Source organism: Anneissia japonica, unplaced genomic scaffold, assembly GCF_011630105.1.
Source record: "Anneissia japonica isolate Jap-2015-1 unplaced genomic scaffold, ASM1163010v1 scaffold287709_len1912824_cov184, whole genome shotgun sequence".
Taxonomy (NCBI): domain Eukaryota; kingdom Metazoa; phylum Echinodermata; class Crinoidea; order Comatulida; family Comatulidae; genus Anneissia; species Anneissia japonica.
In genome coordinates this window covers 474875-490250 of record NW_022751466.1, presented here as the reverse complement: position 1 = coordinate 490250, position 15376 = coordinate 474875, and the positions used below count along the sequence as shown (strand labels likewise).

At 34.9% G+C, this 15376-nt stretch overlaps 1 protein-coding gene across 1 annotated transcript; it reads right to left on the bottom strand.

Annotated features, from left to right (window-relative positions):
• Positions 1-820: 820 nt before the first annotated feature.
• Positions 821-12142, bottom strand: LOC117121690 (ABC transporter G family member 20-like; the record flags this gene model as incomplete). Its single annotated transcript, XM_033266974.1, has 17 exons — positions 821-1901; positions 2736-2840; positions 3557-3716; positions 4181-4284; positions 4387-4475; positions 4599-4669; positions 5913-5981; positions 6222-6271; positions 6517-6590; positions 7245-7348; positions 7738-7906; positions 8717-8816; positions 9309-9471; positions 10683-10742; positions 11226-11300; positions 11742-11835; positions 11994-12142. Coding segments are annotated over 17 exons (1743 nt in total), but the record flags the coding sequence as incomplete, so codon positions are not given.
• Between the last annotated feature and the right edge of the window lie 3234 nt (positions 12143-15376).

Below are 15376 nucleotides of genomic sequence, written 5' to 3'. Positions count from 1 at the left end.
TATATATATACGGAAATAAACTAGACCAAAATTAATATTCTAGATAGAAAACAAAGAAAAATTATATTAATTTAATTTTTTTTTTGCCATATCATTTACAAAATGTGCATAAAATTATTCTGTGATGGTTGAAATAAAATAAAGGTGGGATGTACCCACAAAAGAGAAAAAAAAATTCATCTAATAACTAAAAAAAACCTCTTTTTTAAACAATTAATTTATAAATTATTTACATATCTATATTATACATTCAATAATTTAATTAATCAAACCCTCTATATACCAATAAATACAACAATGTATAATCAACCTACAGTCAAAATATTAACCAATATATTAAATAAACGTAGACAACAATACCAATATGATTTTTAGCTCATAATATTTATTTTGACCTTTTCTCATCTTATTTCTAAAGAAAGTAGGCAATCAATGCTTTATAAACCGTCTCTTATTGAGGCCTAATGAGTAGTGTTGATTCCATTGTTCTTGTTTGATCGATGAAAATGAAGTACAGCGTAGGCCTATTCTTGCTTCTTGATAAATAAGCGGCTATACTTAAATTTGGATGGGTTTTCGAATATCAGTGTAACATTGGCAAATTAATGTAAAATAGTTATTCATCTTTGACTAAAATAATGTACAAAGTTTGCATATTCTATCAGTAGATACTTATCTGGTGAAGTTTTTTTCCAAAATGAAAAGTAGCCTAATTAGACAATAATCTACTAACAAGTTTTCTCAAGATACGGAAAAACGTGCCGCTACACTTAGGTAAAATTATTATTCCAATCGAATTAACGAATAATTTTGTGATAACGTCTATCCTAAGTTTTGTGCTGTATATTAATTGCATTGTATGTTGCATCGGTTTTCGGCTTATATCGAAGTTTGTTTTATCAAACAGTTATATCAAAATAAATGATTCAAACATGATTCATTATCACAAAAGTGTTCCAATGCCTTCCGTAAAATCTGTAATAATTACTTTAAACCCCATTATTAGAGGGTGAGTCTTCTGCTTTTGCTGGAAGGTCGATATGAGGAGCTCACTTAAGTAAACACTACACTTAAGTAAAAGCACTACACTTAAGTAAAATTATTATTCCAATCGAATTAACGAATAATTTTGTGATAACGTCTATCCTAAGTTTTGTGCTGTATATTAATTGCATTGTATGTTGCATCGGTTTTCGGCTTATATCGAAGTTTGTTTTATCAAACAGTTATATCAAAATAAATGATTCAAACATGATTCATTATCACAAAAGTGTTCCAATTCCTTCCGTAAAATCTGTAATAATTACTTTAAACCCCATTATTAGAGGGTGACTCTTCTGCTTTTGCTGGAAGGTCGATATGAGGAGCTCACTTCATTAACTAATTCTCAGTACAAGGTTTTGACGCGGATGTTTTTTTAGTCATTAGACAAATATTCAGGTGTCACAGGATTTAAACCTAGTAAGGTATTTGAAGGCTCTCAAGCTACACATCTAATGGTCAATTGTCAGTGGTCATGTATTTTTGTAGCGCCTTCCACAATGCTTTTAAGAAACTGAGAAACTACAACGAAAATTAATTTATGAACATGTGCGAACGCAAAGGGGAGGTCGAAGAAGGTGCACACCCCGATTTTGATATAGCGTCGCTATCACACCGTATACACACAGGTACCCTGGCGTCAGTAGCTTCCACATAGCCTTACTACTTACATTTTGTTCTTCCCCCCACCCCTATGATCCGATCCCACAATATCAATTCCTATTGTAATATTGTTAACTTTGTCGCTATGTCTTAACGATTTATTCGCATTGCCAAGGCCGCCGAGCTTAATAGGATAAAGATCCAGGTGAAACTTGAAATGAAGCCCATGTACACACGGAAGAAGGCCATATCCCAGCCTGAAAGAAAACCAAAAAAAGGTTAGCAGTTTACGAATTGATTATATATAATAGGTGTTTCGACCAAGATGCAGTTATACCTGAGTAGTTGTACGTGCCCTTCCTGTTGTTACCTGTAGTGGCGCTTTACCAAATCCAGTTCTCATCATCCAGCATGTGACCACTTGACCCGTTGTCAAACCGGCTTGCTCACGACAAAACTAAGGTGCGCATTTGACCTTTTGACACTGGCGCATTCTTAAACCGAATCACACTGCCAACACCACTACGTTAAAGCCAAGGGTGGCGCCAGGGGGGGGGGGGGTGTTGGGGAGAAAAACTACAATTCGCCAGGAAGGAAAAAAATATATGTATTTTCTACATATTAGTACTCTAAAATCGATTAATTAAGCCTTTGAAACCTCTAAATAGTTAAAATTATTGGGGGCTTCGACCCCGGGCCACTTAAAAAAATATTTTAAGCGTCGTTTGGCCACGCCCACTCACCTATCGTCGGAGAAATCTTCCCCCTTGTCGAGGCATTTCCCCCTCCTCCACCTGTCGAGGCATTTCCCCCTCCTCCACCCGTCGAGGACCTCGGACCCCCGTCGGGCAAATGCTGGCGCCACCCCTGGTTGAAGCACACGACCCTTACCAACCTAGGTGTTTCTCTGGGTACGTTACCACCCGGGGACCACCCTCTCATGGTGCATTGCTACTAGACCATTACCGACCGAGGCCTGTTGCCACTGGGTACATTATTTTCCACTGACCATTTTCCTTTGGCCAAACTATGCGTTTGTAATGAGTCCGGGTGTCACCCATTAACTTTGACATTTGTCCATTTCATCTTACCTCGCCCTAAGATTCCTCTCATTGCTTCTACAGCGTACGACTGCGGCATGATCAAACAGAAATATCTGAATGGATTTGGAATGCCCTCAAGCGGCCAAATGATACCTGTAATGAATAAATATATACAGTATTATTACGATAAAGATAAGAGATACAGGACAGTATTTGAGTGATATCATGATGTTCAAAATGGGTGATTTTGTTAGGCGTACGCAATAAAAACTCCCCCTAAGAAAACACGCGTCCACAGTAACCTCCTCTCCCCCATTGACATGTTCGTATCAAAAAATCACTCTCAAGTAGATATAAATCACATGTCACCTTTTTTTTTCGAGCTGGCACCCCTTACATACCGTCGAGTCCCGTACTTCACTTTCAGCCCACCCCAACCATTTCGAAATCTCAATATACCCACTGTTAACACATACAATTGCAGATATCATATAGGCCTAATAGATGAAGTTTAGTTTACAAAATATGTGGTCCGTACAATTTTTAATAATTAAAAATTATAAATTGTCTTCTCTAATACGATTTACATTGGAGGTCCAGTGTACAAAGCTGGTTCGTGTACGTTTCAAAGACCCCCATTGCATCTTTCGGAAGTGTAGCGGGCTACCCCACTGCTATAGTCCATTTTGAGCCCTGTTGTTGTGAAATGATGTTATCATGTAGCTATAAGCGCCTCTCGGCCACTTGGTAGTCGCGGACCACGCCAATAAGCAATTTAGCAAAATGACGCTGCGAGATATGGGTTATTTTAACGAAATTAAATAGAAGATTCTAGGACTCAAATTATAGTAATTGACTATTTCACTTACCGCTAAGTAGTGTCAGTGGAAAGAAGGAGCCAAGAGAGGCTTGCATTGCAGTTACTTCGTTATCACACACAGCCGAGATAACCATCCCGAACCCCATACCCACGACCCCTTGCAAGAGGGCTAGTACGATGACCAATAATAAAGATCCTTCATTTGCTATCTAGGTATATAAAATAAAACATGTATTGGGAAACCACCAGCATTATTTTATTTTAATCGCTTACTTCATCACAGCATTCACATGATAACGCTCTTAAGAACGGAAGCATCATAAGCCCGATAGGCCTATAAGACAAAAACGACCCAGTTTAAAGCTTAATCCTTTGTACAATCAAATGTACATGGACTTTAAAGATATTGAGGCCAAAACACCATGGATTTGTTTTATATCATTTAACAGTTCATTAGTCGATTGGTTGAAATAGTTGACTCAGCCCTGATAATGGATCAAGTTGCTGATTAGTTGAGTATAAGTGATTGGCTGGCTGACTAATCGATCGATCGAAACATAAATTGATTGTCTAATTGATTGATCGATATATGTATGTATATGATCCGTTGCCAATCAGTTGTGAACAGACTTAACTTTTAGATATAGAAATATGTTAGGGAAGATTGTCTTACATTGAAAACGGAAAGAATGAAGACGAGGACGACAGCTGTCTGAACAGTCATCACAAAGAACTGAACAAACGCATGCGCTAACACCACTTCTGTTGAGGTGACACCTACAGATAATAATAGATATTGTAATCCATTAGATGTATTTAACGAGTGATTTTCGACCAAAAAAGAGTATCAGAAAAGTATCTATTAATTTTAACTCATACCGGCAACCCAGGCACGATCCAACAACCCCTCCTTGCGTTCCACGACAAATGTCACGCTCGTGAGTGATACAGCCAAGAAAAAGATGATACTAAAGATAATCGGAATGGAAACATATTTAAGGAAATCCATGCTACTAATAAAAATTGTTTTATTTGAACTTTTTTAGAAAAACATATTGTTACATCGGGATTTAAACGTTTTATGTACTTACCAAATGATTATACCAGGTGCCATAAAATCTCTGAATGTCGAGGTATCATTACCAAAGATTGGGTCACCAAACTATGGATAAAGAATCATGTACATTAACATATATCTCTGACTTTTTACTAGTACGTAAAAAGTAAATTCGTACCATATCAGCTTTGAACGTTAATTTCCATCAACCTATCTTTAACAAACGTATTGGTAACAAATCTTTTCCGTGCGAGGCGCCACTCATCTGGAATAACCTTCCAGTGCACATTCGATCTTCACCATCTGTGGCTCTCTTTAGGTCTAACTTGAAGACTCACCTCTTTAACTAATTGTCCCATTTTTATTCTTATTTTGTTTATTGTTGCATTACTTATTTAGGATTCCAAACTTTGCCACTGCTTCTTTTGATTTGTTTACTTGTTCTGTGGTTTTTAGCAATGATCACGGCTGCTTGTGGGTTGTGAGGTGCCTAAATATGTGGGATGCAGCGCTTCGTATCTGCAAAGAAAGGCGCTTTACAAATGTTCTGATTGGATTGGATTTGAACACACATACGCCAATTAATTGTACAGTTGCGTAACAACACCACCATCACGATGATCAATTTAATTTAATTACACAATATTTTACGTCGGTTGCTCATCCAGCTCAGGATCCATCATTTTTGACAGTTTTAAAGTGTTATTTCTTCCGGGTGTTTGATGAAAGTGTATATTCTTAAAATTTGCTCTCCTCAGCGCCAATTAGGATAGTGCACCCCATATCAGACAGACCCTGGATACATTGGTCAGGGAATCTCTAGCGTCGCCATTGGTCCAGCTCGTCATTTAGAACCCTCGGTATTCAATCATAACAATTTATTACTAGTTCATCATAATTATCGTGTTCTTCAGATTCAATTAGTCCATTGAGTCTTTGCTATTATTAAACAAAAACATCACCATGTACCTCGTCTCTATAGCTTGCTTGTACCAGTTGATAAACGACAATAATTAGATACTACTACTACTAGCAATTATCATTTATATATTTTTTTCTTTATCAAAAACTTTATCATTAATAAGTCTTTTGATTGCTATAGTATCTACATTAAGTTGTATGTACTTCGTTGGGATAATTGAACAATGGAATGTTGGTATTGTATACTGATACATGAATTCAGATAGTGAATTTATTATTGCAAGAAATATATTTCATAAATCCAAGATGATAGGTTTTATCTGCTTTTCTGATTGATAAATAATTACCAGTAATAAATTTTAATAATAGAAATGGATAAGAGTCTTGGTCTTTAATACACTGTATAGATTGACTTGCATGCACTCACCTCCAATGGAACACGAACAGTAGCTGGATTAATCTGTGGATAGTGTGACAGCAGATCACCGAGAAATTTCTACGAATAATAATAATAATAATAATAGTAAAAATAATAATAATAATAAAAATAATAATAATAATAATAATAATAATAATAATAATAATATAATAACATTACTATAATAATAATCATAATAATAATAATAATAATAACAATAATAATAATAATAACAATAATAATAATAATAACATTACTTGAAAGAACCATTTACAGTACAATAATAACAATTTACTGTTATCCTATAATAACAATTACCTCAAATGCATCAGATATGCGTGCTTGCAAAGTTATAAACACCTGTTGATCTGTAACGATAATATAGGCCTATATATATATATATATATTAAATAATATATATATATATATATTATATAGGCCTAATATATATAATATATATATATATTAAAGTACATATTATATATTATAGAAAATATATATTATAGAATATATGATAGTATAATTATAATTATTAATATTATTATTTTAGTGATTACAAACAATTGGCTGGTTTTACAATTCCATTGTAAAACCAACTTAATATATAACTTACTCGTCTGGTCCAATCGTACGTAGATTGTACTACCACTTACAGTTTCGTTATCTAAATCTGGAACATCTGTAAATCTGAATTATAAAACAAAAAACAAAATGGATATGTGAAAATAATATTAGTTATTATAAAAGCCACGTTATTATGTGTTCAAATTGTTTTTGAACAAATACATCTGACAATAATTGTCTAGTTCAGTGTAATTTTAGTCTAGTTCAGCTCTTGCTGAACTGTTGGTTCACATTCGCGACAATGATGCACAAAAAAAAATCGAATAATCATAAACAAATGTTATGTTTTAATTTACTTTACTCAAACACAGTGTCATTAATTAATCAAATTAATGTCTTCTCCAGACTCTCAAAAATCTGGAGAAGACTTATTTCCGCTGGGGTCCATTTAGTGGTGATTGGGAAGTACACCGGGAGACAATCCCCTATTGTTTTCTGAATAGTGCACCGCGTTCTATAAGGTGCACACTGGGCCATATTGCACACGGCACCAACGGTTTAAACGTCTTCATCGAGACGGTGCGCTGTTGAAACACAGGGGGAGCGCGATTGAACCGGGACCAAGCGTACACCACCAGTTTAGCCGACTAAGCTAAGCTGCTCTTAAATTGTTCCCATTGCATTGTAGTGTATTTATATATAATGTATAAATTATTTGTAGAAAAACTTTAAGTAAAACAAGAAAAACACATTATCTTAAATAAATAATTCTGATACCGTTTTATCAAATAGAAACTGTAATTGTTTGGAATATCAATGGTGCCCCAATCGTTTCCTTTGAAGGCACTGTCCAGAGCCAGTTTCATATTCTCCTTCGGATGCTAAAAAAAAACAGATAAAATATATTTATTTATAAAATATTTATTTATTAAAAACCAAAGAAATTAAGGTGATACGAAAGTGTTGCCAAGATATATGGGTTCGTGTGGGATTAAATCAATTGTAGAGTCTACCAATATGTAGAAAATACATATACTTCTATTCTATCGACGAATTGTGCTTTTCTACACTGGGGCAGCTCTCCTGATGAGGTCCTTGTAGTAATAGTAGTGGTGGTGTTCGTGGTGGTGGTGGTGGTGGTGTGGAGGTGGCTGTGGCGGTGGCGGCGGTGGTGGTAGGAGGAGGAACAGTAGTAAGAGGAGTAGGCCTATAAGGAGGAGGAGTGTCTCTACGGCTATGTATCCTTATTGTTGCCAGCATCATTTAGTACCTGTATTATCGTTTCATTATCCAGATTCCATAAAAATTGTTGACCAAATTCTAGAGGTGTTGTGTCACCATTCACAATTGCCATTCCTAGATCCGTGGGGTCGTTTCCAATACAAACACAGAAGAGGCAAGCCTGGATTAACGGCACAAGAAAACTGAAGAATAAACCCCTGTAAGGAAACATAAATTATATACAAGATGCCTATCAACATTTTAAAGAAATAATTAACACTATGGAAGATATTGTATTAGGCCTAATATTAAAATACAATTATAACCGTACTCATCCCACCTAGGCTTCAGGAAGTATAAACATCCCTATTGATTTTATTTATTTATTTATTTATTTATTAGGAAAAATACTTCAGGCAAATGTTACTGAGACTCATATTGAATAGTTTGCGTAAAAACAATTTTTTGCCCAATTTTTTTACATTTTTGCGATTATCGCGGTAAAAATGTTGAATAAGAAATCAACAAAGAAATCGAAAACAACGACGACTCTGTTGTAACAACGCCTGATGCAAGAGACCGTATGCAATATAGCTAACTTTTCTACAGTATTATGGGCACACAGAATAGGTTGGTTTTACTTAATTATTATAGTAGGCAAAGAAATGTTGGTAAATTATGAAATATAACGTTTACGTTGTGGTTTTGAAAACTCCCAATTTTTTTTCGCAGACATGTGACGTCAAAACATGGTCTTAACCTGCACATACAGTATACTACACAACTCGTTGCAAAACTTAGTAGAAAACAGAAAATCACGGATAAAGCCGGGCACTCACTCTGCGGCCGACGTCGTCCCGACGCGGTTTTATGAAGAACGCAACGCGCACTCAACTGATCGTTTTTAATTACGATTCGTTCAGACTGCCACCAACAATCAGCAGCACACAGCGAGCAAAGTTAGATTCGTCGGCCGATGGTCGTACGACCTTTGTACAACGCATGAGTGCCCGGCTTAAGACTCTTACATTGGATTACGTATCAACTTCAGTATATCTTTGAACGTCATAGCTGTTACTATTTGTAGTCTCGGGCCATAACATGAAGTACAAGACTTCTTTGCCTTTTCTGAAAATCAATGAAACTATGATTAAAATCGTATAGATAATTTTAACAATGAGATGAACTTTAACTCCTGTATTTAGCTAAAACTACCAGTAGACATAATTAACGTAACGCGACAACCCTGTTCATACACATCATTATACTCAGTTCGTCATCCTTTTTTTTTTTTTTTTTTTTTTGGTTTATTATTTAACAGGTGCGGCTGTATTTAATCTCCGTCTAAGACGGGTATATTTCTAGTACATACAATATATATTGTTATAAGTATCCAGCAACTATATAATTATATAATATACATCCATACATATATATATATATATATATATATATATATATATTATAGTCAATATGACACCACAATTATCATCCTACCATCATTATCACCACCTTCATCTTCATCATCAACATCAATTTGATCATTATGCTTATGATCTTGATTGTGATGATTAAAACTAATTGTTTAAGTTTCCCATAGGTCTATTATAAATCACTAACTTGACGAATTGCCGAGCAAAGAAGTAGTTTCATCCGGGTCTTCTGTACTGGTGTGTGGTTCGTCTGCACTACTGCCTCTTGAACTGCAACTGATTCCATTTTGAAAGCAGACCTCCTCGTCTTTTTTATTTCCATCATCAGTTTTGACAACAAAACCAGTAGCCTTAACATAATTATTCATCCAATTATTGATAAGAGAGAATGCTTAACTTAGTCTAAATAGCAACATATAAAGCTTCGATCGGTGGGGGACAGGGGAAACACACCACCACCTCCCCACATTTCAAAGTGGGAGGTACATAATATCAATCGCTCCCTCCCCATTATCCACCATTCATTTTGAAGCAAGTGGAAAGAACATAATGACGAGTGACTATAAGTTAAATCATTATTTTCATGTTAGTCTGCACAAAATATATAAGTGGGCTTTTGATTATGAATACCAGGTAAATTGATAGTTTACCCAAAGAGGCCGGAGACATGCTTTTGTTTCGTATTGGGCCTTTTTTAAATAAACTCAAATGGCATTTTCGGGAGACGTAAGGCTGGCAAATTTTGGCAATAACTTTTTTTTTCTTTTATTGAGAAATTTTAACATTTTTAATCGTTTTATAGAGTATTTTATCCTTTTTATTATTAGGCCTATATTTATTATTGAAAACTGTTTTGTATTTTTATATGAATTTTTTTATAAATCTCTTATATCTTATATATATATTGTGTTTGGCGACCCACTCGATAAAAAATTGAATCTCTTTTTGGGAAGCCTGCCTCCTTTTTGTCTGTTTTTGGTGTGTTCTTTTTGTAATCTGTTAAGGCGAATAAATGAATTGAATTGAGACTGTTCAAGTAGTGTGGAAATAGTGTTAATTGTAAATTGTTATATTCAAAATCAGTTAAATACGACTTACAAAGGCTAGAACGAATCTTCCAGGGGCTTACTCACTGACCCTACCAGGGCTTTGCCTCTGGATCCCACCTGGGCCCCAGTCAGATCTTGAGCCTACGGCCTAAGACTTCGTTTTTCCCCATTCGTCCACGCTCGCAACAACTTTAAGGCACTGATCGACGCCCTTGCCATAAACTCGATAATATGTATGTAACCCCTGAACATTACTCAGCTCAGGCAATATGGTAATATTCACACAAACTCTGGTAGGCCTATTATTGAATATTTGCGAAACGACAAATTAATGCTTCAAGTATTCACATTCACTGAGCAAAGTTGATCCTGGTTAATACAAAGGATATCTTTCCAACTATTGAGGTTATTGATTTATTGAAATAAATGATTGATTGATTGATTAATTGATTGATTTATTGATTGAGATTTATTGAGATAAGATCAAACATGAAATTTCCTGCATCACATACCTCTTGATCTACATCTGTAAGTTCCCTCATACAAAGCTTCAGGAACACTTCCTCTAAACTCTGTCAATACATATTACAAATTATATCAAATAGAAACGAATACACAAATATTCGGGTGAATTAATGAAGCACGTTTGCAACTGTGAATCCTCATTGTTAATACGAGGCCTAAATGAATGAAACGCATTAAAGGCAAGATTAAGTATGTCATTAAAATAGTTATTTCCTGCATCAATTCACATAACATCATATTTAAAATGTAAATAGGCGTTAATGATGACTTGCTAATAATTTAGAAAAAAAAAAATCTGAAAATATGGTGTATCACTGGCATCTCTATTTTATATTAAAATGTAGTTTTTAGTAACTCAATTATGATTGCAGGAAAAATCGATTGGAGTTTTTAAATTCCACGAACATATCCTTTTCCAGATGTTTTCGTCTATTGAAATTGAAAATATTTTGTAATTTTTTCTGGTCAATTTAACGTATTGTATTAAACCATGGAGGAAATTAAACAGAGAATAATTGACATAGACCTACGTTTTTCTGGTGATACGCCATGAGGTCCACAGGTGGTGATTCGGACAGAAGTCTGCCATTCCTCATCAACCCAACCTAGCAAAGGAAAACAAAATCATTGTAATAAAATAATATGCGCAAGTTTTTGTTTTAATTATTCTTTGGCATCATCTGAATATCGGGCTTATGTGTCTTTACACTATAAGTATAGACTATAGAGGGCTCACTCTTAAGCAACCTTCATTACTATGTACACAAACAGAGAATTTTAGGCCTATAAAACTCTCTCCAGATTATCAAATTTTCTTTAACAAAAAACTAATGTATGTCCATATAGTCACGGTGTGCCTATATATGGTCATGCTGTGATGTCATCATGACCAAATTTAGGCATGTCACATTTCTTTGTCAAATACAATTTAATAGTCTGGATAGATTCTAAAATAGAGTAATGATAATGGTCCGGTTTTACAAAGTAAAAAGTCCAAGATTTATTATTAAATTCAAATTTATAAAAACATTACCGTATTGACTTACAATATGCGCTTGTTTTGCTTCCTCGATATAGTGGGTTGTTATAATGATTGTTGTGTCACCGCCTTTAGCAATGTCCATAAGATGATCCCATATTCTAGCAAATTAGAAATTAAACGTCTAATTTTCAAATGAAAGCTAATAACTCATTGAATTATACAGAGTAAGCAATTTAATTTTTTTTTTTTAACCATTGATGATATTATTGGAAAAGAAAACCAGTAATGTCATATTGCAAAACCTAACACTACTTACTTCATTCTGAGGAGAGGATCAACTCCAACAGTAGGTTCATCAAGGATGAGAAGTTCCGGTGAGTGGAGAAGCGCCACGGCAAACGATACCCGTCTTTTCTGTCCTCCACTAAACGAAAGATGTACAATAAAGGTGTCTAAAGAGTCACACACACACACACACACACACACACACACACCTGTCTCTTATACACATCTAGATGTGTATAAGAGACAGGTTAAGGCGAATAAATGAATTGAATTGAGACTGTTCAAGTAGTGTGGAAATAGTGTTAATTGTAAATTGTTATATTCAAAATCAGTTAAATACGACTTACAAAGGCTAGAACGAATCTTCCAGGGGCTTACTCACTGACCCTACCAGGGCTTTGCCTCTGGATCCCACCTGGGCCCCAGTCAGATCTTGAGCCTACGGCCTAAGACTTCGTTTTTCCCCATTCGTCCACGCTCGCAACAACTTTAAGGCACTGATCGACGCCCTTGCCATAAACTCGATAATATGTATGTAACCCCTGAACATTACTCAGCTCAGGCAATATGGTAATATTCACACAAACTCTGGTAGGCCTATTATTGAATATTTGCGAAACGACAAATTAATGCTTCAAGTATTCACATTCACTGAGCAAAGTTGATCCTATACGTAATAATAATAATAATAATAATAATAATAATAATAATAATAATAATAATAATAATAATAATAATAATAATAATAATAGTAATAATAATATAATTATATATAATTTACATGTAAAAATACTTACACGAACAGAAAAAGAACTTGAAGTTTGAGGAGACTTGTTGTCACCCTGTGGGGGGGGGAGGGGGTAAACAGAACAAAGTATGCTCCAATGAATGATAATACACTATTTGAATAATACACTACGGTATTTATCATGATGACCTCTAGTTATTTATTTAAATTTATACCTACATTGTGTTAACTGTTCGTATGTCTTATAAATCGCTCATCGATTGAGTAATGTCATAAGGTTCAAATCCTATCGATATTTCCATCTTGTAACACAAATAACGTTTACGATAGTAATTCAGGCGTCCCAAGCACACGAATGCTACTATTAAAGTCTTCTTACTATAGAAGTACTGTATCATTATTATGTACTTTACTGTATTCCAAAATTCAAATAAATTTCTTTCTTGATACGTCATGGCCATGCACACAGCCCCATACCTATGTCGCTCAATGAAAGGATCATTGGTCCAATGGCGTAACGCTTAGGGGTGAGGGTGACGGGGGCCCTGTGGCTTTCTGAGACTGAAGAACCTTTTTGCGGGAATGTAGATGTTCTCGATTTTTTTTATCATGTTTGTCATTGTATTCTAAATGTTTTCAACGACGGAATGCGTCATATGTCTGTGGCGGATTCAGGTATTTGAAATAGAGGGGTTGGTAGGGAGGGACTTTCACAGATGGAGGGTCTATACGACCGCCTCAGCTCCACCATGGTTGGGATTAAGGTAAGAAAAGTTATGATTATGGCACCTCGGATGGCCGGAAATGGCACTCACAGACTTAAATATTAATAAGCAATTTAATTATAAATTATAAAATTAACCTTAATATATTTTTGTAATCTTAAATAAAACCTGTAAATATGCAATATAAATCAATAATTAATTCTTTGTATTTTTTAAATCATTTTGTAATCATGTGTAATGTTCATGTAATTTTTTTCTCGCAATTATTAAATTAATAATTGTTTCGCAATCGTTTGTACGATAATATTTATTAAATTACGTAATTCTAGCAAAACCAAACTTATGTTAATTAAAAATAGAGATGTTCGCCCCCTTTCCGCTTTGAATATTCATGTTGGTAATGAAACCATTGATGAGGTAAAAAACATCGGGACTTCAAATTGATGAAAACCTTACCTGGAATGACCATATTCGAAAATTAAATAAAACTATTGGGTACAAAGTTAACATCCTAAATAAATTAGCAGAAACACTAAATGAATCTCTTCTGCTGAATCTGCTCTGTAATGAATGGATCTTTAAAAATCTCTGGAGCAAAAGTTTTGAACAAAATCCCAATCAGAATTCAAGAATGTCAATCTCTTAATTTATTCAAAATTACTTATAAGAAACACTTTTTCTGATTATCTCAATTCATTTCCTTTTATATTTTCTTTGTCTATACTTTTAACATTTATTCCCGGCCCCGAAACTTGGACTCAGAAGTACCGGGATGGTGTCCGGCGGGGGATAGTTTTTAACCATTGTTTAGTTAGGTTTGTAGTTAAGATAAAAGTTGTGACAGCCCCGAAACCTTGACTTATAAATACCGGGATGGTGTCCGGCGGGGGATAGTTTCTACCATTTTTATCTATTTAAGTAATTGTACAGTATTTGTCCTACGTGGTAATCCCAGCCCCGAAACCTTGACTCAGAAATACCGGGTTGGTGTCCGGCGGGGGATAGTTTTTACCATATTGTAGTTAAGTTGTAGTTAAGCATAACCTTGAGCCGTAATTCCTAGCCCCGAAACCTTGACTCAGAAGTACCGGGTTGGTGTCCGGCGGGGGATAGTTTTTCACCAAAGTTTTAACTGTTGTTTATTTGTACTGTGCTGGTTACTTTTTGTTGTTGTTATTGTAATATGTGTTTGCAGGAGCATATTGTAAAACAGCGGTAAGATCTCGCCTGTACATGTTATCCTGCCTAAAGATGTTTTTAAATAAATAAAAAAAAATAAATAAAGTATATAAACCGTAATAATTCAATCAATTCATTTATTAAATAATCTTAAAATACTGTTGTAGTCTTAAAGAAACGTTATGAATTTTACAATATAGATTAAAAATTAATTCTTTTAATTGTTTAGGGCGTTTTTATATATATATTTTATTACCTTTCCTATTTTGTGCAATATTTATGATCACGCATGCGTTTCTGCAAAATGCGTGTTTCATCCTAAATCACTTTAAAATGCGGGACCGTCCCGCACGATGCGGGACGGTTAGTAGCTATGATACTTACATGCTTCCTTGTGGAACCCTCAGATTGATACCATTCAAAACATTTAGTCTCTGTCTACCAGAGCCGTAATGATGATATACATTGCTGGCAAAGACTGCTGATTTTGCTGATTGGATTGCTGGTTTCTATCAAAGAACACGTAGATTTGTATTTAGTCTAAATTATAAATATTATATTTAAAAAAATAGTTGATTTCAGTGTGCAGGAAAATGATCTAAGCAGCAAAAAAAAGTCACCACCTATCCCATTATTTAAACAGCTAGTGACCCCCACCTAATCATCGAGCCCCCCTACTTAACCTTCACCCATCAGTCCATTATTTCAATACTCCTTGCCTCAGGGCGGGTTCAGAGATGTCCGAAAAGTGGGGGGGGGGAG